The sequence below is a fragment of the Sorex araneus genome, chromosome 6, assembly GCF_027595985.1.
Source record: "Sorex araneus isolate mSorAra2 chromosome 6, mSorAra2.pri, whole genome shotgun sequence".
Taxonomy (NCBI): Eukaryota; Metazoa; Chordata; class Mammalia; order Eulipotyphla; family Soricidae; genus Sorex; species Sorex araneus.
Window position 1 is genome coordinate 113,261,026 of NC_073307.1, and position 25,659 is coordinate 113,286,684.

At 45.3% G+C, this 25,659-nt stretch overlaps 1 protein-coding gene across 1 annotated transcript in view; it reads right to left on the reverse strand.

Moving 5' to 3' along the window:
• The window catches only part of GALNT18 (polypeptide N-acetylgalactosaminyltransferase 18), a 383,589-nt gene extending 359,801 nt beyond the window's left edge, over nucleotides 1-23,788 (reverse strand). The window contains exon 1 of the mRNA XM_004613599.2: nucleotides 23,086-23,788. Coding sequence (XP_004613656.2) covers nucleotides 23,086-23,320 — 235 coding nt within the window. The 5' untranslated portion in view covers nucleotides 23,321-23,788. The remainder of the gene's footprint in view (nucleotides 1-23,085) is intronic.
• Between the last annotated feature and the right edge of the window lie 1,871 nt (nucleotides 23,789-25,659).

The following is a 25,659-nucleotide window of genomic DNA, read 5'->3' on the forward strand; positions in this document are numbered from 1 at the left end:
CAGGCCCCTGAAGATTGTTTGAGAACTCAAAGTCTCCAAAAAGAATTTTCACCAGTCATGACTGCATCACAGAGAGGAGGTCCACAGAGCTTCTCACACTGCTCTTCTCGGAGCTTTTCTCCTAAGCCCATGTGATTTGCACTGGGAAAAAGAATCACTTCGGAAACAGCTGGCTCCATTTACCAGTGCTCTGTTTATTTCATTGTCGCCATATTTTCTAAATTAAAAATATGGGGCATGTGGTCTGGCAAGGACTTTGTGCCACTCCCAGGTACAGGCGTCAATACGGGCAATAATTTTTAGGAGTTCTAGGATTCGCTCAGCTGGTTTCCTAAGATCACCGATCAGAATGTTTGCCATTGGATTGCCCCGGATAACCTAGAGATGGATTCTTGCTAAAATTCTGGTTCTCCTAAACAGCTGGATGAGACTCCTAATTCACACAAAATCTCCTTTGAAAGGGGCTGGTTTTAAGGTCTCTCTTCCCACAACCATCTCAATTTGAGTTCAGGGATTCTCCCAAAAAATAATCTATTAATAAGAATCAATTAATTCTAATTGGAATTCAACATGGAGAATTCTGAGCTAAAAAAACACCACAACATCCAATGGACAAGATTAAGTCACATAGCACCCACTCTCCACAGAGGGAGCACACTGCTAGGCTTCAGTTTGGATCAGTCACCCACCCAGAACTCAGAATCTGGGCTGCATACTCTTTTGGGGGACACACATTGCTCAGTCAAAGCCTAAGATTATGGAGAGAGAGGGAGGAGACCGTGTCCTGGCAAAGGTAGAGAAAGAAGTGGGACTATCTCTGACACCTTATTCCTTAATTTCCCTCAAGTTTCCAAAATCACCCGAGAAAACCAGTTTTGAGATGACAGACAGCCCTGATCCCCTCATCCATCAGGCTAGCACATATTTCCTGCAAATAGGCATCTGCCTAATTTGCTTGAGATTATGTACAAGCTGAATATTCATGATCTTCATGCTGTCACAAAGGCTATATTTTTAAATGTATCCACCCAATTTTCAAAAACCCCTTTTCTTGTCCTTATAAAGAATCAAAGAGCGTATTGGATCCACTATTTTTTGAGAGAGACAGCTGGCTAGTCAAAAGACTGTGCGTATGGTGGCCACATATGTCCAGATCTGGGGAAAGGGACGGGAAGCACTGGAGGCAGAGTGACAGTAGCGCACAGGATTGTTATCTGCAGACAGCATAAACATGCCTCCCTCTTCCATGCAAAATGCCTTTTCAACGGTTTGTATTGATCTCATATGGTTAAAAGAATTACAGAATACGGGTTGGGAAAGATAGCTCAATGCAAAGCAGAGGCTTAGCATGCAGAAAGCCTGGGTCTGATTCCCCAGCAACACAGGAGTCCAGAGCATCAAAGCTGGGAGAGAGACCCATCTGAGCACCAGTGGGGAGTAATCCCTGAGCACCATCATGTGTGACACCCCCCAAAAAACCTAAAAACAATAATTACTGACTCTCTCACCATGCTGGCTCCTGTATAGTGTCCATTTGTGACATGGAGCTGACCATACTGGCCAGGGCTTAATTTCAGAACCAGTAAAGTGAGGTGGACTTAACTATGCCAGCAATCATGGTGGAGAACACACAGCTAGGGATGGGAAGGGTTTGTGAACAATCCTTCTCCAGTCTTAGTTGCTTCAGGAAAACCACTGACCACAGCAGTCACGGGGGAATGTGATCTGAGTCCAATTTGCACCCAAACCCTGTTCTGTGCCTCCACAGCAGGACTTCTTAAACCTTTGAAACTCACAACCCATTCATGCCCAAGAAATGCAACATGGGTGAGTGTGGCCAGAAACCCCTAGGATGCATCACACACTTGTTCCTCAATTAACTATTGGTCATTGAGTTGCCATTTTTCTCTCGAACCCACAGTTTAGATGTTAAGACTCTACAACACGCCCTCTGAGCTGCACGAGGAAGACCATGTTTGGAATTGGCATGTTCGGAATACAGCACTGTTTCAGAGCATCAAGAAGCCTCCCGGAACTAGCCCCCTCTTTTCTCAAACCACCAAAAGGCCTCAGCTCCCTAGGCAAAGCAAAAGAGATAAGGAATTTGGGGAGCTTTTCTGCCCCGGGGAAGAATCAGCCTCAATGACAGTTTGGTATTAACTAGCTCAGCCATGCAGGGAGGCATAATTAGTTTCCCAGCCCAGAGCTTCATTCCACTGGTTCCCCCACACCCCAAGGGCTACACAATCTGTTTGAAATGAAAAGAAAAATAAAATCACTGTTCTCCTCGGCTGACCCATCGGCTACCGCTGCTGGCTGTGGGTAAAAGGTGAGGCAGCCATCTGTCTGCTGAGGTGAAAAAAAAGAGAGAGAGAAAAGAAATAGTCATTTTTAAATGACATTTTCAATTTTTCCCCTATGTCTACTCTGCCCTCATCCACCCCACTGCTTAAATGACTCTTTTGAAATTGAAAATATCAGCGAGTAATAGGAAAAGAAAAACGGGAGTCACGCGCGAGTCTGTCCCAATGGGCAGAGGAGCGCCTGTAGGGCCCATTTCCCAAGATGGCCAGAGCCAGTGAGCGAAGCTATGCTGGGTCACAGCAAAGAGTTTGCAAGTCCAGATCCATACCTGCACCCATGGGTGGGCGAGTCCCAGGCTGACACCTGGAAACCAAGACATTCAGGCTTGTTCGCCTGCCAACTCTGCTGCTCTTCGGTCTCTTGCCTGCAAAGCACGAACTCTGACAGGGCAGGAAGGTAAAATCCTTTGGGGACTCTGGAGTTACCCACTCCACCAGGCTTTCCTCATCCTCACAGAGAGTCCCTGCCTCCTCTTCCCTATGTGGGGAACAGCCAATCAAAATGAGCACTGCCATCCCAAAGGTAAGATGGTGAACCTATGCGGAGACCCAGGGAGGGGCCTTGGTGCAAACAGGAGACGGAGTACTTGCCACTTCCACTGGGAAGCCCAGAGCTCACTTTTCTCAAGCTGCTGGGCCTGCGCAAGTCTCTTCTCTTTCTTTGAAATTAAACTCTGTCTTTTTCCTATTCACTCTTTTGGTTTGCATTTCAATGACTTCCACTTGGAGCAGAAAAGCTGTTTAGCTGCATCTTTTCTGGTGTTATTGTCTGCTTGTAGTGCAGGTTTATTTTTCCACTCTGTACCCACAAGATTGCTTTTGCTTGAAAGTGACCGCAAGTGACAGCTTTATTAAAATGAAGGTATCGAGGGTCCCCTGCAGGCTTTGGGTCTTCCTCACCAGCTGGCTCCCAGGGGGTTCTCCATGAAGGAAAGCACATTTATACATACACACACATGTGCGCACACACACAAGAGTGCACAGAGCACTGAGTCGCAGCTTCCCATTCAAACGGAAGCTGTGAGATAACATGAGCAAGACCCCAGATGTGCATGGTTTCCTGTCCCTGGCCAAGAAGGAAGACAGCCACAGATGAGGCTGTCTTTGCACAAAAGGATGAGAACCAATTCTCTTGTCCCTCAAACCCACTCTGGTCCAAGAGATGGGTGTAAGTCCATTAGTGAGGGTCTTAAATACACCTAGGTACCCATTTGATGTCTCAACAGATTCCGACGTAGCCCAGCTCCATACCTGGCACCATAGGAAACACCCATGAATGGGGGAAGTGGATGTGTCTCCACCCTGAAGAAACCCACAGTGTAATGGAGAAAGCAGATAAATATTTATCACTACAAAACACATGGGGGGGGGGGAAATGCTGTCACAATGTCTGCACGCCTGCAGTGAATAGTTGGGTAGGACCTTCTATTTTCTCAAGAGAAACAAATAGACCTATAGCTCTGGCACCAATTATCCCAAAGTCCAGAATTCCTTCCACTACAATAGGCTAATTCAATGCAGGATGGTAGGTATAAAACTGGCAACCGCTAGCAAAGGTCTGTAGGCAGCCTGAAGTGTAGAAGCCACCAAGAGCCAGACATCTCCTATGTGCAGACCACCTTCGACAAGAATGTCTGGGCCACCCTCTTCAGGTACATGATCTACAAGGACAAGTATCACTGACCTGCCATGGCTGCCACTAGCAGAACCAGCACCGTCCTGTTTGGCCAGAAGCCCATGATGGTGAAAAGGAAGCCAACCACCCCACCAGAGCTCCTGGGTACAGGCTCAAATCTATAATGATGTCATATGACTTAAAAAAAAAATAACGACTACGGCACAACTTTCTTCTCTGTAAAATAAGGCTAATATATTATAAGCTTTTTAAAAAAACAATTCTGTATCAGTGTATCACTGTCATCCTGTTCATTGATTTGCTCGAGCGGACACCAGTAATGTCTCCATTGTGAGACTTGTTATTACTGTTAAATTAAATGGCAGAAAATGGATGAAAACAAAATCCAAACATTCCCCCTAGTGCCAAACTTCTAGTTGATGCATGAGAAATGTTTATTTGCTCTCTTTCCCTCTCCTTGGCCCCCCTCATCTGTCCCATGGCCGGGACTGGAAGGGCTGAGGAGAAGTCTACCCTCCAAGACAGAAGCCACGGCTAGGCTCTGCCAAGAGTACTGCATTCCCAATCACGAAGGGGATCCAGGCAGAAGGGTACAGGCTCCAAGGGCAGAGACTTTGAGCCACAAAGAAACTGAGGGCAGATTCCTCCAGCCTCACCCACTCAGCTTCCATCTTAGAAAATCTTCCTTAGGAAAAAAAAAGCCTTCCTATGGCTTGTTCTGAAAATACTTGGTGTTATCTGAAAAGTCACAGCAAAAAATTCACTTCCCCCCTGCAGATGCTTCTTCTGAGAATGGTCACATAACTGATGTCCAGGAAAATTTGCTAGACTTGATTCAGGACAGTCAAGACCCGCATCCTCCCATCTCTGGACCCATGGGGAGGAAGGAGAGTCACCTAATTGAGTTGGGCTCAGATTCTTCAGCATCAAGAGCAAGGGTACTGATGGTACCTCTAACTCAAATGTATTCTAAGGCAGTGTTTCCCCAAGTTGATGACACCAGGGGAAGAGGGGGGCACTGGAAAGATCCAGGGGGTAGTAGATAGTAGTATCCTCATGTGCAACTGTGGGACAATTTCTCTTGCTTCACTTCAAAAAGATCGATTCCAAGGGGTGAGGAGTCACTTTTTTTTTTCTGAAAAGGGAGTGCTAGGTCAAATATGTTTGGTAACATCTGCTCTAAGTAAAGAACTTTCTAGACCAGAGCCTTCAGTATTGACAAATGATGTGCAAATTGCCATGTGAAAATTGTCAAAGTTGAAAAGTTCAGCTTTTTGTGGGCTCTTCTCTGAGGAGATAGGGAAGGACCATGCTAAACCACATGGCATGATACTAAAACATTCTCTTATTGGCCAGATGAAAAAAGACATTAAATTTCCATTCACAAAAATCTTTCTGTAGTTCTAAAGTATTAACAAACTCAAACATATGCAGGCCAGTGTTGCTAAGAAAAAAAATCCAAACTCACAATTGTATTGTTTTAGATACATAAAATAATATTTTTATTGTTCTGTTAAGGCAATCATCACCCCACTAGTAAGGGCTATAAATAGCTCCTGTTGGATCAAGAAACATTCTGTTGGTCAGGAAGTTTTATAATGATTTACTACAGTTCTCTCTGTAAAATAGCAAAATCAAGCTGCAGTTTTCTGCTGTCATGAGAAAGGAATCTTTTCTCAAAATGACTTTAAATAGATAAGTACTGTAAAAAAAATTATTGCGTGTACCTTCCCAACATAAAACTAAATCTATCTCGGGGTTGTAAAGAATATATATTAAAATTATATCATGCAACAAAATGCAAGTTTTCTAGAGAGAGAAGAAAAGATTAAATTGAATCTTCCTGACAATCGTCTTAAATCACACCTTTCTACCTACAATTGAAATTATAAGTCAAGTTGTTTGGTGTTCAATCAAACTCACCTCAGTAAGAAGATGGGAGGAAATGGCTCTGGCTTGGTGGGGGATGGGTGGGTGGGTGGGGAGATGGAGATGCAAGATGCTCCTCAGGGATTTGGGATCCAACTGCCTCCACTTGGGATTTGGGTCCAGGAGACTCAGACCTGGTCACTGGACACCTTGCATAGCTCCCCCACCTGCCAAGGTTTCTACAAGCACAGGTACATGCTTGACCTAGTCTGCTGCCCCCTATAAAGCCAAGTGGGTTTTACAAAACAATTAGTTCTCAACAAACAAGCCAGGCTGGCAGGCTCTGCAAGTGGCAAACAAGTCAAGCACGCCACATGCCTCTTCGAGAGGTGGGGAAAGCCTGCATTGGGGCATCTTCGGGATCCAACCTTCGACCCACATGGTGGATTTCACAGGAGGGTCTGAACACAGATAAGTCCTACCTAGAGAGGTCCTAATTAGCCCAGCTAATGACCCTAAAAGAGGACACTAAATAGGTATTCTGAGTGTTATCACCAGAAATTACAATCATGCCAGACAGAAAGTACAGTCTGTTGTTCTCTGAGAAGGACAATGAGTGGGAATGGAGAAGAGGAAAAGGAGCAGGGTGGAAGGAAGATGTTTCTCCCCAGGACCCCACATGACAAACACAAATCTCCCTCCCTCCTTTCCTTTCTTTTCTTTCTTTTTTTCTCCTTTTCCTTTCTGTCCTTCTCTCTCAGTCTCTCTCTGTCTCTCTCTGTCTCCCTCTGTTTGTGTCTGTGTGTGTGTGTGTGTGTCTGTTTGACCCACACCCAGCAATGCTCTAGGCTTACTTCTGGCTTTGTACTTAGGGATAATTCCTGGAGGGTCTCAGGGGACCATACAGAGGTGCCAAGGATCAAACCTGGTCAACTACATGCAAGGCAAGCACCTTAGCCACTATACTTATCACTCCAATCCCCTTTCCAGTATTTCTTCTTTCTTTCTTCCTTCCTTCCTTTCTTTCTTTCTTTCTTTCTTTCTTTCTTTCTTTCTTTCTTTCTTTCTTTCTTTCTTTCTTTCTTTCTTTCTTTCCTTCTTTCTTTCTTTCTTTCTTTGTGTTGTTAACTGCGGTTTGATTTTTTTTAAGGTTTATTGGGTTACCATGAGATATAGTTACAAACTTGCATGATTACATTTCAGTCAAACAATGCTCGAGCACCCATCCCTTCACCAGTGCACATTTTCCACCACCATCATTCCCAGTGTCCCACCTACCACCCCCCACCCCACCCCACTCCCTGCCTCTATGGCAGGTACAGTGTGCTGAAAGTAGACCAAGGACCAAACACAATGACCTCTTAGTATCTGTACTGCAAATCATAATGCCCAAAATTAGAGAGAGAGTAAGAAGGAGTATACCCTTTCCAGTATTTCTTAATCACAAAAGACCCACAGCATTGGAGAAACAACCGTCCTCTTCCTGTTATTGGGTGAACTGAGACCCACCGACGTGACGAGATGTGTCCAAAGTCAGCAGCGTTGATCTGTCACTCCACACTGCCATAAGCACACCCGCTAAAGGCTGGGGCTTCCCTCCTCCTGGCAGGGGTCAGTTTCCCACAATCACCAAGTTTGGCTTCTCCTAATCTCCCCACTCCATTTGTCTAGATCCTCCTTGATCTTCATAGATGTGTCATCAGTCCCCACAGCCCGTAAATCTGCTCTGATGATACACTCATCTAGTAATCTAGTATTCAATTTTAACCCTCATTACAGTAGTTAGCTTGCAAAAGATTCTCAGTAGCTTCTGAGATTATCTTCACAACCTAATTAGAATCTTGCCCAAAAAAAGGGGGCTATACCTTACATATTTTGTCATCTCCCGCCATGCTTTGCAGAGGGACACAGCCCACAAGGAGGGTTTGGGAAGAGACTGGGAAAAGTCTGGACTGATGCCTTTAAACATGACCCCACCTTCAGGTGGGGATATAGCTAAGCGGTAGAGCACAGGGGTTGCATGTGTGAGACCCTGGGTCTGAGCCCCAGTACCCACCACCACACACACATGTGAGCTCATCTGCTCACGGTGGCCCTCCCAGTGGCTCCCTAGTCCTCACACTGTGGTTTCCAAGGCCTGTGCAGTCTGCTCCCCAGCCACCCCCTCTATGGTCCTCCCCTCACACACGTGCACACGTTAATCTCTCCCATAATCACTTCCATCTCGCTGGGGCCACGTGGAGGCTTCACTCTTCCTCAATCGAGAGGCCACAGTCCTGCCTCAAGGACTTGGCGCTATTGATTCCCTCCACATTGACAAAGTTCACTCCCAACTTCTGCTTTTGTTATTATTATGATGATTTTTGTTTGTTTTAACAATTAGTACAAGTTTTCTGTGACTACAGCAAAAAAAGTGCACAAACTAGGAGCACTCAAGCCACCATGGAATGAGGCTCAAAGCCTTTCTTGAAACCTTTACTAGTGGAGAATGGGCACTGGTGGAGGGATGGGTACTCAAGCAGTGCATGACTGAAACACAAGCACAAAAATATGTAAATCTGTATCTGTACCCTCATGGTGATTCATTAATAAAAAAGAAAAAAAAAAATCTGAGCATGTGATTCCATCAGAAGGCAAAGCCACATCTCAGGTGACTGTCAAACCCATCATCCATCCAAAATCGAGGAGGCCAGACCCTCACAAGCATGTTTTCTAGTATCGCCCAGTCATCCTAAGTGCATTCATTACCTCCCAATGCCATTCCATATAAATGGTGCCCAAACCCCCCAAGTTCAGCTCCTGTGACTGGGCACCATTGTATACTTTTCACAATCTCCAAAATCCTCACCTGGAAAAATCAGGCCTGCTGGCTGCATAGAGCCATGCGTGAAACCTCTCACAGCCTTCAGGAGAGCTCCAACCTGTCCAGCTCCTGTGTGTCTTGAGAAAGAAACTGACAGAACAGGGGCTGGAGCAATAGCACAGCGGGTAGGGCATTTGCCTTGCACGCAGCCGACCCGGGTTCAAATCCCAGCATCCCATATGGTCCCCTGAGCACCGCCAGGGGTGATTCCTGAGTGCATGAGCCAGGAGTGACCCCTGTGCATTGCTGGGTGTGACCCAAAAAGCAAAAAAAAAAAAAAAAAAAAAAAAAAGACAGAACAGCAATTACCCATGGGTAGAGGGGCAGTCACCCAGCTCAGGGCCTCACTGTCCTTGTGAATTCTTCTTCATTCTCATCATTTCTCTGCTAAAGGGGAGGAACTTGCTTTCTCTTGATCAAAATTGCTGGTGTAGAAAAATAACAGACTTCCAAGTTCCTTACTAAGGCATAGAACAGAGATAATGGAATTCTGCCTTGTACTAACAACATAATCTTGGATGAGTTAATTATTCTAAATGAGCCTTAATTTTCCTTGTATATATACAACAGGGTGATACCACTATCCCTTAAGGTTGCTTACAAAGTTAAGGTGAGGTAACACTTATAAAGTATGGAACACAAAATAGGTGACAAACTAATTTAATAATTTCCCCGTTCTGGAGGGATGGATGCTTGATCATTGTGTGATTGTAACCCAAACATGAAAGCTTGTAACTATGCCACAGTGATTCAATAAAATAAAATAAAATAAAATATTTTTAAATTCTCCCTTTCCCATCTCTTGGCAGACAAATTGAGACCTACTTCTACAAAACTTTCATATAAGTCCATTTTGGCAATTTTTATTTTTTAAAATCTATTTTCTTAAAATACTATTAATAATGGGCTGGAGCAATAGCACAGCGGGTAGGGCATTTGCCTTGCTCTCAGACAACCAGGATTCGACTCCTCCACCCCTCTCTGAAAGCCCAGCAAGCTACCAAGATTATCTCACCCACATGGCAGAGCCTGGCAAGATACCTGTATCGTATTTGATATGCCAAAAACAGTAACAACAAGTCTCACAATGGAGATGTTACTGGTGCCCACTTGAGCGAATCAATGAACAACGGGACAACAGTGCTACTATTAATAATGGTTTCTCATGAAGATGATTCCAACACCACATCCATCTCCATAGTACCCATTTCCCTCCCCCCAAGAATCCCCCAAGCCCCTCTAATCCACCTCTCAAACTCAACTGTGTGGATCAATTCTCCCATTATGCTGCCTTTAGACCTTTACTACTACCTGGCTGTGTATAGGTGTATATGAGTCCCACACATGAGAGAGATTATTCTGTATCTGTGCCTTTTCTTTTGACTTACTTCACATAGCATAATGTCCTCTAGTTCCATTCATGTTGCTGCAAATTACATAATTTTGTTCTTAGAGCTGAATTATGTGTGTGGATATTATACACACACATGCACACACACTCATGTATTTATACCACAATTTCTTGATCCATTCATCTGCAGTCAGGCATTTGGGCTGTTTTCATATCCTGTCTATTATACTAAATGCAGTGATGAACATAGGTGTGCGTGTATCCTTTCAAATTAAAATTTTTGTATTTGGGAGATAAATGCCATGAAGCGGGGTCACTGAATCATATAGGAGTCTCATTCCTATTTTTTGAGAAATCTCCATACTGCTTTCCATAGAGGTTGGACCAGATGATAATCCCACAATAGTGGATGAAGGTTCCTTTCTCATCACAACCCTGCCAACACTGGCTATTTCCAGATTTTTAATATATGTAATTCTCACGGGCATATGGTGACATTTCATTGTTGTTTTGATTTGTATTTCCCTAATTATGAGTGAAGATGAGCATTTTTATATGAATATTGGCCCTCTGTATGTCTTCTTTGGAGAAGAAACTGTTTATCTCCTTGCCCCATTTCTGGATGGAGTCATTGGTTTTTTTGTTTGTGAACTTAGTGACTACTTTATAGATTTTGGAATGTCAACCCTTTATCCTTTATTGTGTGCAAATGTTTCCTCCCATCATTAAAAAAATTTTTTAATCACTGATGAGAGTTTCTTCCATTTTCACTTCCCACTGGATTTCCCTTCTAATACAGATCTCCAAGTTCCAATACCAAAAGAAAGTTTTTTCAATCTTCCCCAGTTATAGATGGAGGTATACATTATAACTCCTGCATGTTTTCCTTTCCACCATATGCTTTCAGAAAATTAAGTAACTCAGATGATCTCTTTGTTGTTTAACAGATTGAGAAAAGAAGTAAGGTGGCACTAGTACAGAGTTAAGTTGAGTGCCTTGCATATTGAGTGCCTCCTGACCTGGGTTCCAACCCTAGCACCACACAGTTCCGTGAGCATCTCTGGGCATAGACCAGAGGCCCCTGAGTAGCACTTGGGAGGCCCCCAAAAGTTAAATCAAATTAAATTCTAATGAAATATAAATGGAAAAATCCAAGTATTCAAAGAAGAGCTTCTCTAATGTCATTAATCTGAAACTTCGCCAACAGCTTCCTGTTCCTCCATGGTTCCTTTTCTCCCAACAGGGAGATGTTATGATAATTAATTAGACAAAGCCTGTCCCACTAGTTGAGATCCTTTGAGGCAGGAGCCTATAAACACCAAGTATCCTAACTGCAATACAGAGAAGCTAGAAAAGCCCTCTGCTTTGGGACCTTAACTGAGGCAACAAATCTGCAACAGAAGATCAAAAAGAATCTTTCACATGGATAATGAAAAATGTCACCGGCATAAACAGGAAGAGAGATTAGTTCAATAAAGGAACAAGTCACATTTGCGAGCCTCAAGTAAGATTTTTGCTTACTTTTAACTTCCCAGCCTATAACTCACAAGGTTATTAATACGAACTCCTACTGTTTTGGGAAAATAAACAGCTGCTGATGTTTTGTGCCCAAACCACTTTATTAGTGCTCTTCTTTACAGCAATTGTTTTTCTTTCAACATCCTGAGAGACTCAGACAGCAGAAAGAAAGGAAGAAAGAAAGAGAGATACAGAAAGAGAGGGAGAAAGAAAGAAAAAAAGGAAGGAAGGAAGGAAGGAAGGAAGGAAGGAAGGAAGGAAGGAAGAAGGAAGGAAGGAAGGAAGGAAGGAAGGAAGGAAGGAAGGAAGGAAGGAAGGAAGGAAGGAAGGGGAAGGAGGAAGGAAGGGGAAGGAGGAAGGAAGGGGAAGGAGGAAGGAAGGGAGGGAGGGAGGGAGGGAGGGAGGGAGGGAGGGAGGGAGGAAAGAAGAAAGAAAGAAAGAAAGAAAGAAAGAAAGAAAGAAAGAAAGAAAGAAAGAAAGAAAGAAAGAAAGAAAGAAAGAAAGGAAAGAAGGAAGGAAGGAAGGAAGGAAGGAAGGAAGGAAGGAAGGAAGGAAGGAAGGAAGGAAGGAAGGAAGGAAGGAAGGGAGAAAGAGAGAGAAAGAAAGAAAGAAAGAAAGAAAGAAAGAAAGAAAGAAAGAAAGAAAGAAAGAAAGAAAGAAAGAAAGAAAGAAAGAAAGAAAGAAAGAAAGAAAGAAAGAAGAAAATGAAGAACAGATAGCAAAAGGAAGAACAGAAGAGAGAAGGCAGTCTGTGTGGGCTAGGGAAAATGGAGCAAGGGTTGCTGAGACCTTTGTGGTCCTCTTTACAATTGTGGGCAAAGTCAATGCTATGGAACAGAGAGCATGATGTGGTACAATTGCAGGACCCTGTTTGTCCTGAGGCCAGATGTGACTATGGGCCAGAACTCACCCATAAGAAGAACTCACAGTATAAGATGAGATTGATCAATCATTCATATTGTCTGAATTGAAGGGCCTCCTTAGACCCAGGACTTGCATTTTTAAATCAGAAGATATTCTACCACATGATCCAGCAATTCCACTTTCAGAAATTTATTTGAAGAAAATGAAAACACTAATTCAAAAATACAAGTACCACTGTACTTGTGGCAGCACTAGTCACAACAACCAATGTCTGAAATCAATCTATGTGCCCACAGAAAGATGAATGGATGAAGAAGATACAGCATGGATACCCAACGGAACACTTCTCAGCTATCAAGAACTAAAAAGGTGAAAGCTTGCCTTTTCAACCACATAGCTAGGCCTTCAGGGGATCCTGCGAAAGTAAAAGAACTCAAAAAGTGAAAGACAAATTCCAGATAATGTTACACAATCGTATAGTGAATTTAAGGAAAGCAAACAACAAACCCAAAACAAACCCTGAGATTCTGACAACAAAGTGGTGGTTACAAGAGGATGGGTATGGTTGACTGTATGGTAGGGGATGATGACCATTACTCTGACAGTGGTCTCAGTATTTGTATATTGTGTGTATATGCACATATGGTCTGGATATGCAGTTGTTGAAATGTGAAGTAGTACATCTGAAACTAACACAATGGGATAGACCGGTATCAGCCCAACCACTCAATCAATTAATCAACAGAATGGCCTGAGCTAATGGGGCATGGAGGTCACTTGGGAAGCTCTTCGCTGTGTGTGCACTGGAGCACCCCACAAAGTCCACAAACCACAAGTGCTCAGATGCCACATGTGGGACCTACCTATGCTCCAGCTGCAGCTTACGAGCTCTGCTTTTCCTACGAGGACAGGGTGTCAGGCACCCTCTCAATAATGCAAGGGCATCCAAGGTGACCCAAGAAAAAAGGTTCTCCAGAACCTTCATGGCAAGTGGCAGCACCCCTTCCTTCTTCCGCTCCTCCTTCTGCCTGCCCTAATCTCAAGGTTTCTCTCACACACAAGCTCAGGCTGCAGCACCCACCTGTCTCCCGCCAGTCTCCCCCCTTGACCTGACATTTTTGGATTTAAACTAGGACGCAGTCTGACAAAAGCTTCTCGGTGAGACATTTTTGGTCCTCTATTCTGTTCCATAGATTGCAGAGATATTGTAGGTAGATTACCTTCTTGGTCATCCCACTTAACAATACAGTGACCTTGGGCCAAGCCTCTGCAGCTTAATGTCCTCAGCTCAAAAAAAAAAAAAATCTACCTCCCATGATGGGAAGTTGCAAATCAGTCATGCATGAGCCTCACCTGGCCCAGTCCCTGACCCTCTAGAGTAGTAAGTTCTTCCTCCATTCCCTCTGATATAATCAGTCTTCAACCCTTGATATCTGTTGCTTTTAAGATAAGTCAAGGGTTGGCTAGCAGTCTCATATGTCACCTCTATAGCTTCAAATCTCTCCTTGGCTTCTGATTCTCACATTTCCTGGTATCAAACAATTTTTGAACTACTCTCCCAAGTCCTCAGATACCATTGGCATGATACTGACTAGCCCAAATTTCCAATCCTATTCAGCCTCAATTACCTTCATACTCCTATGAAATCTCAATGGTTTGATTCTAGATTCTAAGGGTCAGAAAGGGATGGACAAGTCGGACTAGCAAAGCTACACAAAGCACCTGGGCTTAATATGCAGCACCCAACAATCTTAATAGGATGTTCTGCTCAGGAGCAGATTAAACTCTGGGCATTGGCGAAATGAAGCCACGAATGCCAAAGTTGACTCCAAGACTCCTCTGGAGGGAACATTTTTTATTGTTCCTATGTGGCTTGGGAAGAAGGGTACAGATGCCACTTATCTGATCTGCCTTAACACTGTACTTCTGTGAGCTCTTGATGTGCCACCAAACAGTCCAATGAAATATGTCGTTCAGTATTAATACCATGGTAGCAGTGACAGTATCCAGGAAGGGTGCCACTGTCTCACTGTTTGGAGCACTGAGGGCATTAAGCTAGCATCATTGTGGGCAGTTTCATCCCTTCAAAGCAAATGCCCACAAAATTGCAACTGAAGGTCAGGCAGTGAAAGAGAGCTACATTTCAGAACTGCATGCCCACTGGGATGACACAGCCTAGCAACATATTTTAATCCGTAATTGGATAGTCAGAAAAGCTACCAAAGCATTAGTGTTCATAACATCAGGAATCCTCTTGCTAAAAGTTCCAGTTGGCCACACTCAGTTGGGTCTATAAAGACTACACAGACATACACAAAAGATTTCGGAACAGCAGTTGTTCCTAATAACCACCACAACATACTATATGTTGAAACAGTTGTATTGTAACTTATGACTAATAATTACTAAAATACAAAAACATATGAATGATTAAGTTTAACTAATAAATTAAAGGATTTCACTTACTCTTGCATACTAAAATGCTCTTCTGAGCAAAAGAGAAGGGGGTATCCTGGGTGTGAATGTACCATTCGGGCCCTGCTCCAGGGCATATACCCTGCCTGTGAAGGCCTGTGTGTGAGGGAGGAGAAACAAGGAGAGCTCTTGTGCTCAAGCATGCACAGTGAGATGGATCTGACTCTGATTCAGAGGCAAAGTGAGATTGGATCAGATGACAATAGGAGGCTTCATGCAATCAATGCATCTGTCCAAATTTATAACAGAACCTTCATCCCTAGAGAAACATTCAAGACCAGCATAAAATCACAGCCCACAAGTCACTGAATCTGGATCAGGAACCAGAAGACCCAACTCATGCCACTCCTCACTCCCTACCACATTGCGTATCCCACATTTATCAGTATCCACTTCTCAAGCTTTGTGAATAAGCCTCCCTCTCCAAACACCATCTTGCTGCCTTTTGCTGATTCTCATTACTTATATTCAACTCGGTGCTTCCCGAAGAACTGTCTGCGCAACCTCATTTGCAGTTGGATGACCCTCCTAAACACTCTCCACAGCACAGCCTGTTTATCCTAGACTTCTGGACAGAATCCAAGGACCAAAAAAGGGCAACCATCCTACAGAGACCTCAAGCCCCAAATCAAGGCAATGGCCCATTCAGCTTTCCAAGTTAAGTGCAGTCAGAAATCCTAGAGGAAGGTAATAAAGATGCTCCAGTAAGTTTGCATGTGGCTCTAACTCCCATAAATGCCTTTGGAAAACACACACCAGACTAACCCAAGTGACAGAAGCTGACCTTCAAGGCCCTTGCAAACCCCAGTACCAGACTATGGTTCCCTGATGTTTCCTTCTGAATTCTCCTTGAGATCTTACTTCAACCTACTTATCAAGGGCAAATAACAATTTATGTCAAATGAGTGGGAAAGAATGTGGAATTCATTTATTTTACAGCCTACACACTTCTGGATCAAAATGAAAATTCTCTGGCCATGGGGAAAAAAGTTGCATTCTTTGGCAGGATTTTCCTTCTCCGTGAAAATGTGGTCCTGAGCTACTAATAAAGGTAATTGGGCTCACCCTCTAAATCTTGCTATTGAATTCTCTCAATCACTCTTACTAATATCTTTTCACATGCCACCATCCATTCCTAAAGATAAACAACTTTAGTGTTTTTAATAACACCCTTTTCCTCAAGTGCACTTCAGGCATTCAGCAAACATCATAGCCTTTACTTCACAACCCTGCCAAGTCAGGGATCAGATGAGGAGGACGTAATCCAATTGGAGGTGACACCCAGAAGCTCTAGGGAACAAAAGTTTCCCTCAATATTAAGGAAGGCCTAACACATTTGCTGGGTTTTAATGACCATATATGGTCTGCCATCACAGTGTGCAACCAGCAGATTCTGGCCTCATGCACATTAATATACACTTAATGGGCCTAATAAACTTTTGGGAAACAAAAAGCAGTTAATAACCTGTTTTTCCCATTGTTGAAATGATCTCGAGTCAATGAAGTAAGGTAATGGGCTTAGAAATTAGTCATATAATGTAATAGATTATTAATCATCATATTCAGTATGGTAAATAGATGCTATAAGAACACCAGCTAGGAATTCAATTCCTTCTTAGATTTGTTTCCCTTTGAATTCTTGAGGCCACTGTCATCCCTCAAAAAAAAATAACATGTTGATCTTTCCATTTCTCCCCAAAAGAATAATTATTTATCATTTTTTAAAAAAGAGGAGATGCCCTATGCCAAGAAGGGGGCAAGTGGGTGGGTACATGAGGGGTGCAGGAGTACTCAATCCTTTAACTTCTCAAACCCCAGATCAAACCCTCAAGAGCTCCTGAGGTCACAGTCTAAAAACTATAAGCCTAAGACATCTAGGTAAAGCAAAGATTCTATACATAAAATAGAAAAAGGCAGAATATTAGTTATTTATGTATTCGTGTGTTTATGTGAAGTCAAAACATATATAAAATACGTAAGTCCCAAACACCGATTGGGCAGAAGGAAAACTGGCAAAGAACAACAAGTGGGTGAAACTATTAGGACCAAAATGGGAAGAACTCTAATTCTATAGCAATCAAAGCAGTAGAAGCCAAGAGAATAGAATATTTGACAATGACTACACTCTGGACAAGCAAAAGTTGAGTAATAACACCCAATGCTGGCCAGGCTCAATGAAAGCAGTATAATAATGCATTGCTTATCTCTATGAAGGAAAAAAGGGTTTAATTTTGAAAAACAATCTTCCATTTAAAAGGTTTATACTCTTTGAGTAAGTAGTACTCTCCCACCCACCACAGGAAATACATTCTTAAAATTAATTCAAAAGAAGAAGACACAGAGATGATCAGGTTCACTTCAGAATTAGCTCCAACAGAAAAGCAGATGTTCATGGGGCTGGAGCGATAGCACAGCGGGTAGGGCATTTGCCTTGCACGCAGCCAACCCAGGTTCGAATCCCAGCATCCCATATGGTCCCCTGAGCACTGCCAAGGGTAATTCCTGAGTGCAGAGGCAGGAGTAACCCCTGTGCATTTCTGGGTGTGACCCCCCAAAAAAAGAAGAAGAAAATAAAGAAAAGCAGATGTTCAAAAATAGGGAAATGGTCAATGAAATAGTGGTATACCAATGGCAAAATATTATATGGTCATCATCAACACAGTAAAAGTTCTCTTTCAAGAAAAAAGACTTTATTTAGGCTTGAAAGATGGGGGGCAGGAGCGATAGCACAGTGGGTAGAGCATTTGCCTTGCACATGGCTGACCCGGGTTCTATTCCCAACATCCCATATGGTCCCTTGAGCATCACCAGGAGTAATTCCTGAGTGCTGAGCCAGGAGTAACCCCTGTGTATCGCTGGGTGTGACCCAAAAAGGGAACAAAAACAACAAAAAATAGACTTGAGAGGTGGTCAAAGTGCATTTTGTGCACAAATACTACTAGATGTGGCCCTGATCAACACCCTTAGCACTGGCCAATCAGGTGCAGCACTACATTGTCAGACCCAACCACTGAGTTATCAGACCCTACATCTGACTGAGTATCACTAAATAAGGTTTCCGATGGCCCGCACCACCAACTAGAGTGGAGCAAAAAATAATTTTTTTTAGCAAAAAATAAATTTTAAAAATTAAGTAAATAAGGGGCTGGAGTGATAGCACAGCAGGTAGGGCATTTGCCTTGCACACGGCCGACCTGGGTTCAATTCCCAGCATCCCATATGGCCCCCTGAGCACTGCCAGGAGTGATTCCTGAGTGCAGAGCCAGGAGTGACCCCTGTGCATTGCCGGGTGTGACCCCAAAAAGCAAAAATAAATAAATAAATAATTTTTTAAAAATTAAGTAAATAAAATCCTCCAGATGAGCCATGCTTTCATCCCTCTGTGGACTCCCCAAGGTGCTCCTGTCCTCTGTCAGCAATCCCAGCTACCCCTGTTCTCAGTTCTATCAGATCGCCGAGTGATGTGCTTCTCATTCCAGTGGGTTTGCTCCAAAATTACATATATTTTGTTTTTTAAAATCATTTGTTCTCATTGCAACCATATAATTTAATTAGACATTGTATAATAAGCTCATGAAGTTAGGACTACTTAAAATGATGAGAGTTATTGTTTCTAAGAAAATTGATTTGAATGCTTTGGAAAGACCTTAAAAGCTAGTCACTGAACTAGCTGTCAAATCACATGGGGGCAAAATCGGTGCAAAGGACCAGAAAAAATCATACAGTTTTAGGCCACCACGCTGAGATTGCTTCATTAGCATCTTCAAGTTCTCATTAGCATCTTCAAGTTCTCCATGACATTTAAAGAAAACAGAACTAGATATTAGACTTTGTAGAGAGCTTATTGTGGGTGTGGCTTATGCAAGTAATATGAGCAGAAAGGCATTCGGCAGAACCAGTCCAAAATCAACTGTGGATTTACACTCAAACTCTGGCAAGTGAAGGTGCATATCAAATGATACTAGGACAAAATATGTAGTACATATACATAAAGCTTTGTTTTAATCTGCTTGAACTGATTTTCTGAGTAACTGCCCCACAAATCCTGACTGTATTGAAAAGTAATTCTGTCTTCCTTTCAGAACAAGCCTATTCCAACAGGGACAGGCAGTGTCTTGATAGACCACTACAAGTATCTGCACTTACCTTCCTAGAACCGTGCTAAGAACACAGTTGAACTCACATAAATAAAGACTGAATCAATGAAACTATATGACAAATATGAAAAAAATGTTTCTGACATAAAGCAAGAATAAATCACTACACGCAAACAGTGAATCTACCTGCATTTTAAAATGGAGGCAGTTGGGTGAAACTAGAAGAGAATGCTCCAAATATACAAAAGTTGTGTATGCTCCAAATACATGAGTTATGATGAAATATCATAGAGGAAGTTATAAATTTTAAAATATTTATTTTAATATCAAAACACATACACATACAGGTTATTAAAGATGTTAATTAAGAAAGAGAGAATAAAAATAGAGAAACCTGTTTTTGTTTTTACTCCCAGAATAAGAAGGGAATCAACAGTCTCAGCTCGTAAATTCTCAACAGTTAGACCACCTTTAACATGCCCTCTGCGTAAGCCAGCTCACCACCTCAAGCAGTTCTGTCTCCTCCTAAGACCAAACTTGTATCAACACTTACTTTGTATTTCCAGCTAGTCAGGTAGCTATTTTTAAAATCTGGTGTGATCCACCCTCTCATTTACCATCTATTTGGTTTTTTAAAAAAAAATCTCCAAATGCAATTTGCATTCTCAAGAGATTCCCAAACACCATCTAATTAAATCATTCAATCTGAAAACAAATTAAAATGAAATATCACTGCAACCCCCCAGAGGAAAATAAACTTTTCAGTCATGACTACAACAGACTTCTGGGGTGATGCTCCAAAGCCTCTTCTAATTTCAAGTCCTAAGGAACATCCTGCAGAACATTTTGTGACATTTTCAGCTTCCAGAACAACTTTCCTTCCAAAGCAACCAGGAGCCTGAACAGGACTCCAAAGCAAAACATTCACTGGAGAATGGAAACACTTTCATTAATGACTTCACCAGATCACTGGGCATCCTCCCCATGAACTCATTCATTCAGACACTACCCTATCCAACACTGCATACAATGTGCCAGGAAGTGTCCAGGGTGTTCCACAAATATTTCTGTCTATGCGAGAGCTCATAAGACCCAAGTCTCAGATCCCATCTCTCACTCTGATGCCCATTCCGAGCACTTCAGAGGATCACTTCCCTTGTGACCTACTGGTTCTTTTCAGAGACAGTTTCTTAGGTAAGATGCATGAGCTGGCATTCATAATACCTGTTAGATCCCTAGTACCACACACATATTGCACGCATGCATGCACACGCACACAGAGAGAGAGAGAGAGAGAGAGAGAGAGAGAGAGAGAGAGAGAGAGAGAAATCTAAAGCATATTGACTAGATTTAAATCTTAAATCCCTGTTACTATTCCACATAGTGTGGGACAACCCTCTCAAGTCCTAAAACCTCTCCAGCTATAAAATGGAGTAAATATTACCTACCTCATGGGTTTGTGGGGATTAAATAAGTCAATAAAGCACTTAGAATATTGACCAGCATGCAAAAGGAATTATAATTTTTTTCTTTTGTGATTATCCCTTATTCTCTTGAGCTCAGCAAAATAAATTTGAATGATCAAAAGTCTTTAGTGAATAGAGGGACCTAAGTGGACAGTGAAATGCACAGAAACCTCCCAAATTAAGGACAATAGTCTGGCTTCATCCTTTCCCACCCTCAGTCTTCAAAGACCTGTACATGGCCAGTCTCAAACCTTGTAGTTTCCTTACCTAAGTAGGCTAACTAAATACCTCAATTTACCTAAAACTCCCGGGATCCCATCATGGACATGGTTCTGGCCTTACTAGGGGAGCTGCCTCTACTTATCATGACTCCTTCATGGCACACCCAACCAGTGATCCTGCCTTTCTCCACCCACTTATGGTTCCTGCCTTGGACCTAGCCTGCCTCAAGTTCCTAACTCTTCTCTGGAGGTTGTAGCTTCAGCGTTTCAGACCTGAGAATCTGGTCAGAAGGAAACATCCACAGGAAAGTTTGAGACAGTCCCAGAACAAGTCCAAGAGGACTGGGTCATCATATGTTTTAAGAATTCTGCTCCCTCGTTTTCCCCCAACCCTTCTGGAGATATATTTTCAAGTTTCAAGCAATGCATGGTCATGTGGTTCCCTTGGAGCAAAATCTCAAAGATTCCTTTCAACTTCAACACTGTACACATATTCATGCTGTGCCTTATAGCTCATGTGACATCATCCACAGTCAACCTGAGAGGCCTACTCTGTGGTGGTTCCTTAGCATGGCTTCCCACAGTAGTGTCTTTTCCCATCTCCTCCCTGCGCAGACCAGAAAAGCTCTGGAAAACCCTTTCCCGGAGACACACACACACACACACACACACACACACACACACAGAATCTAGGAAGAAAAAACAACTCTCCAAATCTATGAACTCACGGGAAATGAACACTATGGCCTGTGTCTCCCTGGAAATATTCCGAATCACCCCCAGACAGTGTATTTCTTCTACAGATTAATTGTCAATCCAGACTCAGGGGATGACTAGGGGCAAGTAAGGAAGAATAGCAACAGGCACCAGCAGATTGACAAATTGGCCTGCCAATGCCAGCGTCTGGCTGGGAGAGACAGGTATGAGGGACAAGCGCTCAGGGGTGTCCTGTTCTGGGAAAGTGGAGAGTGGGGGTTTGTTCTGAAGCAAATCCTAGGTGGGAAGCACAGTGGCTGTGAAAACCTCTCCCGGTAAGGAATTCTTCTGCACATGTGGACTAAGCCCATCCCCACCCTGGTTAGGGCAGCAGGTGCAAGAGGTGGCCCCAGACACCCACATATAAAGGAAAGAGTGTGATTCTGGGGGAGAGGAGAGCCTTGCATCCCGCCCGGATGTTTGCCAAGGTCAGCCAGGTGGGAGACCTAGAGCCTGAGGGTCCTCCGGGTTTAACTAGTGAACTAGGCTTGTCCAATCCTCCCCTTAATTAAGCTCACAAGCTTGGAGAAAAGCAAGGGTGGGGACCCGAGGCGAATGAAAGGCAAGTGTGAACCAGAGACTTGCATGTGTGTGTACACCAGGCGCCAGTGCCCCGCGGCGCCCTGGGCTCTCCAGCTCGCCAGGCCCAGGCCAGCTCATTGGACTGGATGGCTCCCTTGAGCGCCCTGGACCCCATCCTCCCGGGCCCCAGCACTGACTTGGAACTCGACCCCTCACCTCGCCCCTCAGCCGCAGCCTTAGATTCCAAACCCATGCCGCTGGGAGCGGGTCTGTCTGCTCCGCCCCAGCCGCTCCCTGGGCCTGGGAGCCGAGCCACCTTAGGGAACGGCCTTCACCCGGCCCCCATCGGCCACGCCGGGGAGGCGCAGCACAAGGCGGACCCTCCCGGTCCCAGACGGAAGCGCCACCGCAATGAACTCAGATCGGGTGCCTCTTCCCTGTCCTGGAGAAGAGGACGGGGATCCCCGGGCTGTGGCGGGGCTGGGCACCGCGAAGCTTCAAGCAAGCACCCTGAGCCACAGATCCCGCATTTCCGAACGCCTACCGACACCTCCTCACCCCTATCCTACCCCCGCCCAGCAAGGCTGGGGCTGTGCAATCTTCCCGGCGCGGGCTCGTCCCGCAGTCTGTGGGTCCTAAATGCCTACGGCTAGGGCCGCACGGGCACCTCGCCAGAAGAGCTCGATTGCCCGCGCGCGCGCGCTCTTGTTCACACATAAGCCGTCACGCGTACACATCGTCGGGGCCGTGTCCCGGGTTGCGATCCTGCGATCCCGCAAGCGACCGGTCCGAGTCACACGCACACGTGGACACGTGCGCAGCGCGCCCCCACACCGACAGCCCGCTGCACACACACGCGCATGGAGCCCCGCGCACACATGTGTGCCCAGGAGAAGCGCGCACGGCCGCGGACACGGAGGGTCCCGCACGCGGGCAGCACAAACACGCAGGCCCCCACCAAGTGTCCGTGGCCTCAGAGCCTTAGCAGGCGCTAGGTAGATGCGCACCAGCCCCGGCGCCTGAGGAGCCGCGCCCGTACACCCGGGCCTCGTGGGCGGCCCAAGTTCCCCAGGGCGCCCCGTACCTTGGATATGCTGCTTGATGACATTCTCCAGGTGGTCCAGCCGTTCAATAATCTTCAGCGTGTCCCCTTTGCCTTCGTCCAGCTTCTTGTCGGGCGCCGGCTCCTGGCCCCGCACATACACACTGGCGATGTAGTTGGTGACCCAGCCCACGTAGAGCAGGCAAATGATGTTGGTCATGCCGCTCAGGATCACGCAAGTGGACACCAAAGTTTTGGTTTTCCTGGTGCACATCATTCTGAGCTCCCTCCTCCATACAGAGCTCCCCGGGGCCCCTGGTCGCCGCGCTCCCCGCACTCCCCCGCGCTCACACCCCCTGGTACACCCGGGGTTCGCTGGGCGCCGGGGCACCTGAGTCCCGAGGTTCTCCAAAGCCCGGTCCGCTCGCGGTGGCAAGTCGCCGTGCCCAAGTTTGGAGCTCCCGCCTCTGGCCACCCGGAGAGAACGCTTGACAAAGGAAACGGGGTGGATTTTCTTTTCTTTTTTTTTTTCTTTTCAAATTAAAAATCTCCGAGCCCTTCTGGGAGCAGTCACGGGTTACCCGCGGCCACGCGCCGTGGTTGGCGCGACGGGGAAACTTTGCCACAGCCCGGGTCCGCGGCCGCACCGCTTCCCATCGCCAGGCGCGGGTAGTCTAGGCGGTCCGAGCGGCCCGCGCGGCTGCTGGGAGGACGGCGGCGGCGGCGGGGAGAGCCGCGGAGCCCAACAGCCCGGCCCCCTCCGAGCGACAAGCGCCGCCACCAATCGCGCTCCGGCTCCGGAGAGGGGCCGGGGCTGGGAGGCTGCGGACCAACGGGGAGGGCGAGGAGGGCGGAGCCGGGCCCCCGGGCCCCACCTGCTGGCCGCCCCTGGCTCCCGCCCTCCAGGGATGCGCCCGAACCCCCTCCACTAACCTGCGCTGACGCGGGCTGTCCCCGACCCGAGACGCCCAGAGGGGGCGCACAGCCAGTCGCAGCCCCGATTCCGCAGGTACCACCTCTGGGGGCGAGGCGGGGTGGGGAATTCCACCTCTTATTCCTGCGCAGGAGCCTCGGGTCTTTATAACTTGACGCCCCTCACCCCGTCTTGGCCGCGGGGCTTCCCGGCGTTCAACCCACCCTGCAACTCCTAGATCCCTTGTCCTGGTGGCCAGAACGCAGAGGGACCAGGAAAGTGTGCGGGTCTGATAGCCAGTCAGGTCTTGCCGAGTAAAGTCTTGCCCTGGATTTCCACGTCTTCCGTGGCCTAATTTGGCCACTGTCCCTCGACCTCCGGGATGTCTCCAGATTTGGCAACTATCCAAAGAACAGGCCCTCTCACGAATCTCGTTTAAGATTCTCCTCAACCCACTCCAGCATCCCTCTCAGTGACTATTGGCCCACTATCTCGGTGTCCTTTAAAGTCTGGGCAACTCCCAAGCTAAAGCTGTCCTGTAACCAACGCTGCTTGTCATTCTTGGACTGTAAAATCCCTCCACAGATCTTTTGGGATTGATGTTAGAGACAGAACTATGACTGACAACAGAGACAGCTGCGACCCACTGGTGACTTTTTTTTTTGATAGAGCAAATATTTATTAATATCGTCTCGTTCAGGAGAAACACTCCTTAATACCTGAATAGAATTCTTTCCAACAAAGACTTTTTTCAAAACACAGATTTCCACCCTCGCTCCATCTGGAGTCATATTTTCCTGGCCTGAAGTCTCAGAGAGATAACCTGGTGGCCTGCCACCCTGCCAGTTATGATGGGTTACCTCCAGGACTGTCTTTCAAAGTGGGACCAAGTATCACAAAGAAGGAGGCCATAAAACCGAAGAAAGGACACTTCCAGGCACCATGTGCTCTGTGCTCGGCTTACAAAAACCTCCAAAAGATGCTGTGAAAATACAGCCCCTGTAGGAATCCTGGGCAATTCCTTTTCACCTCTGGGTGAAAGAGAGAACAATAGGTTGATGTGAGGAGAGAAGAAGAGGATATTATGTATGTTTTGGTACGCATGAGAGTGGGAATGAGAATAAGTTCTCAATCTAGAAAACACACCAAAAGACAAAGCAAAGAAATATGAACCCAGATTCAGTAAAATCTGTCTCTCTCAGTCTTCTCTGAAAGCATAATCCATGCACACATAAAGAGTCCACACTTCCTTCTGCTTGAATGAATTTCCAAGTGGTGGCGGCCTTAAGGACACTGAACGCCAAAGCTCAAATACTTCCTTCTGTTGTGCGCCCGCTCCCAAGAGATCAGCTCTTCCCAAGATCTTCCTAAACTACCACAGGGCCAGACATAAAGGAGTAATATTCATTTTTCACATCCTTAATAGAAAAAAGAAAAAGTCCCAAGGGTAAATACACTGTTCAAGGGGAAAATAAAGTGAATTATGTGACCCAATGCTTTTTTGTCGGGTGATCCTCTCTATACTAATTTGTGACTGGGAGAGTTTGCATACGACTAAAGAAAATGCAGAGCAGACTCTCCCCACTGAAAAGTCAGGGGGACAAGCATACCTTAAAGCACGGTCATTGGAGGTGCAGCCAGACTGCAGGACTCTGATCCCATACCCACCACTTGGTGATGTGGGCTTGGACAAGTTTCAGAAA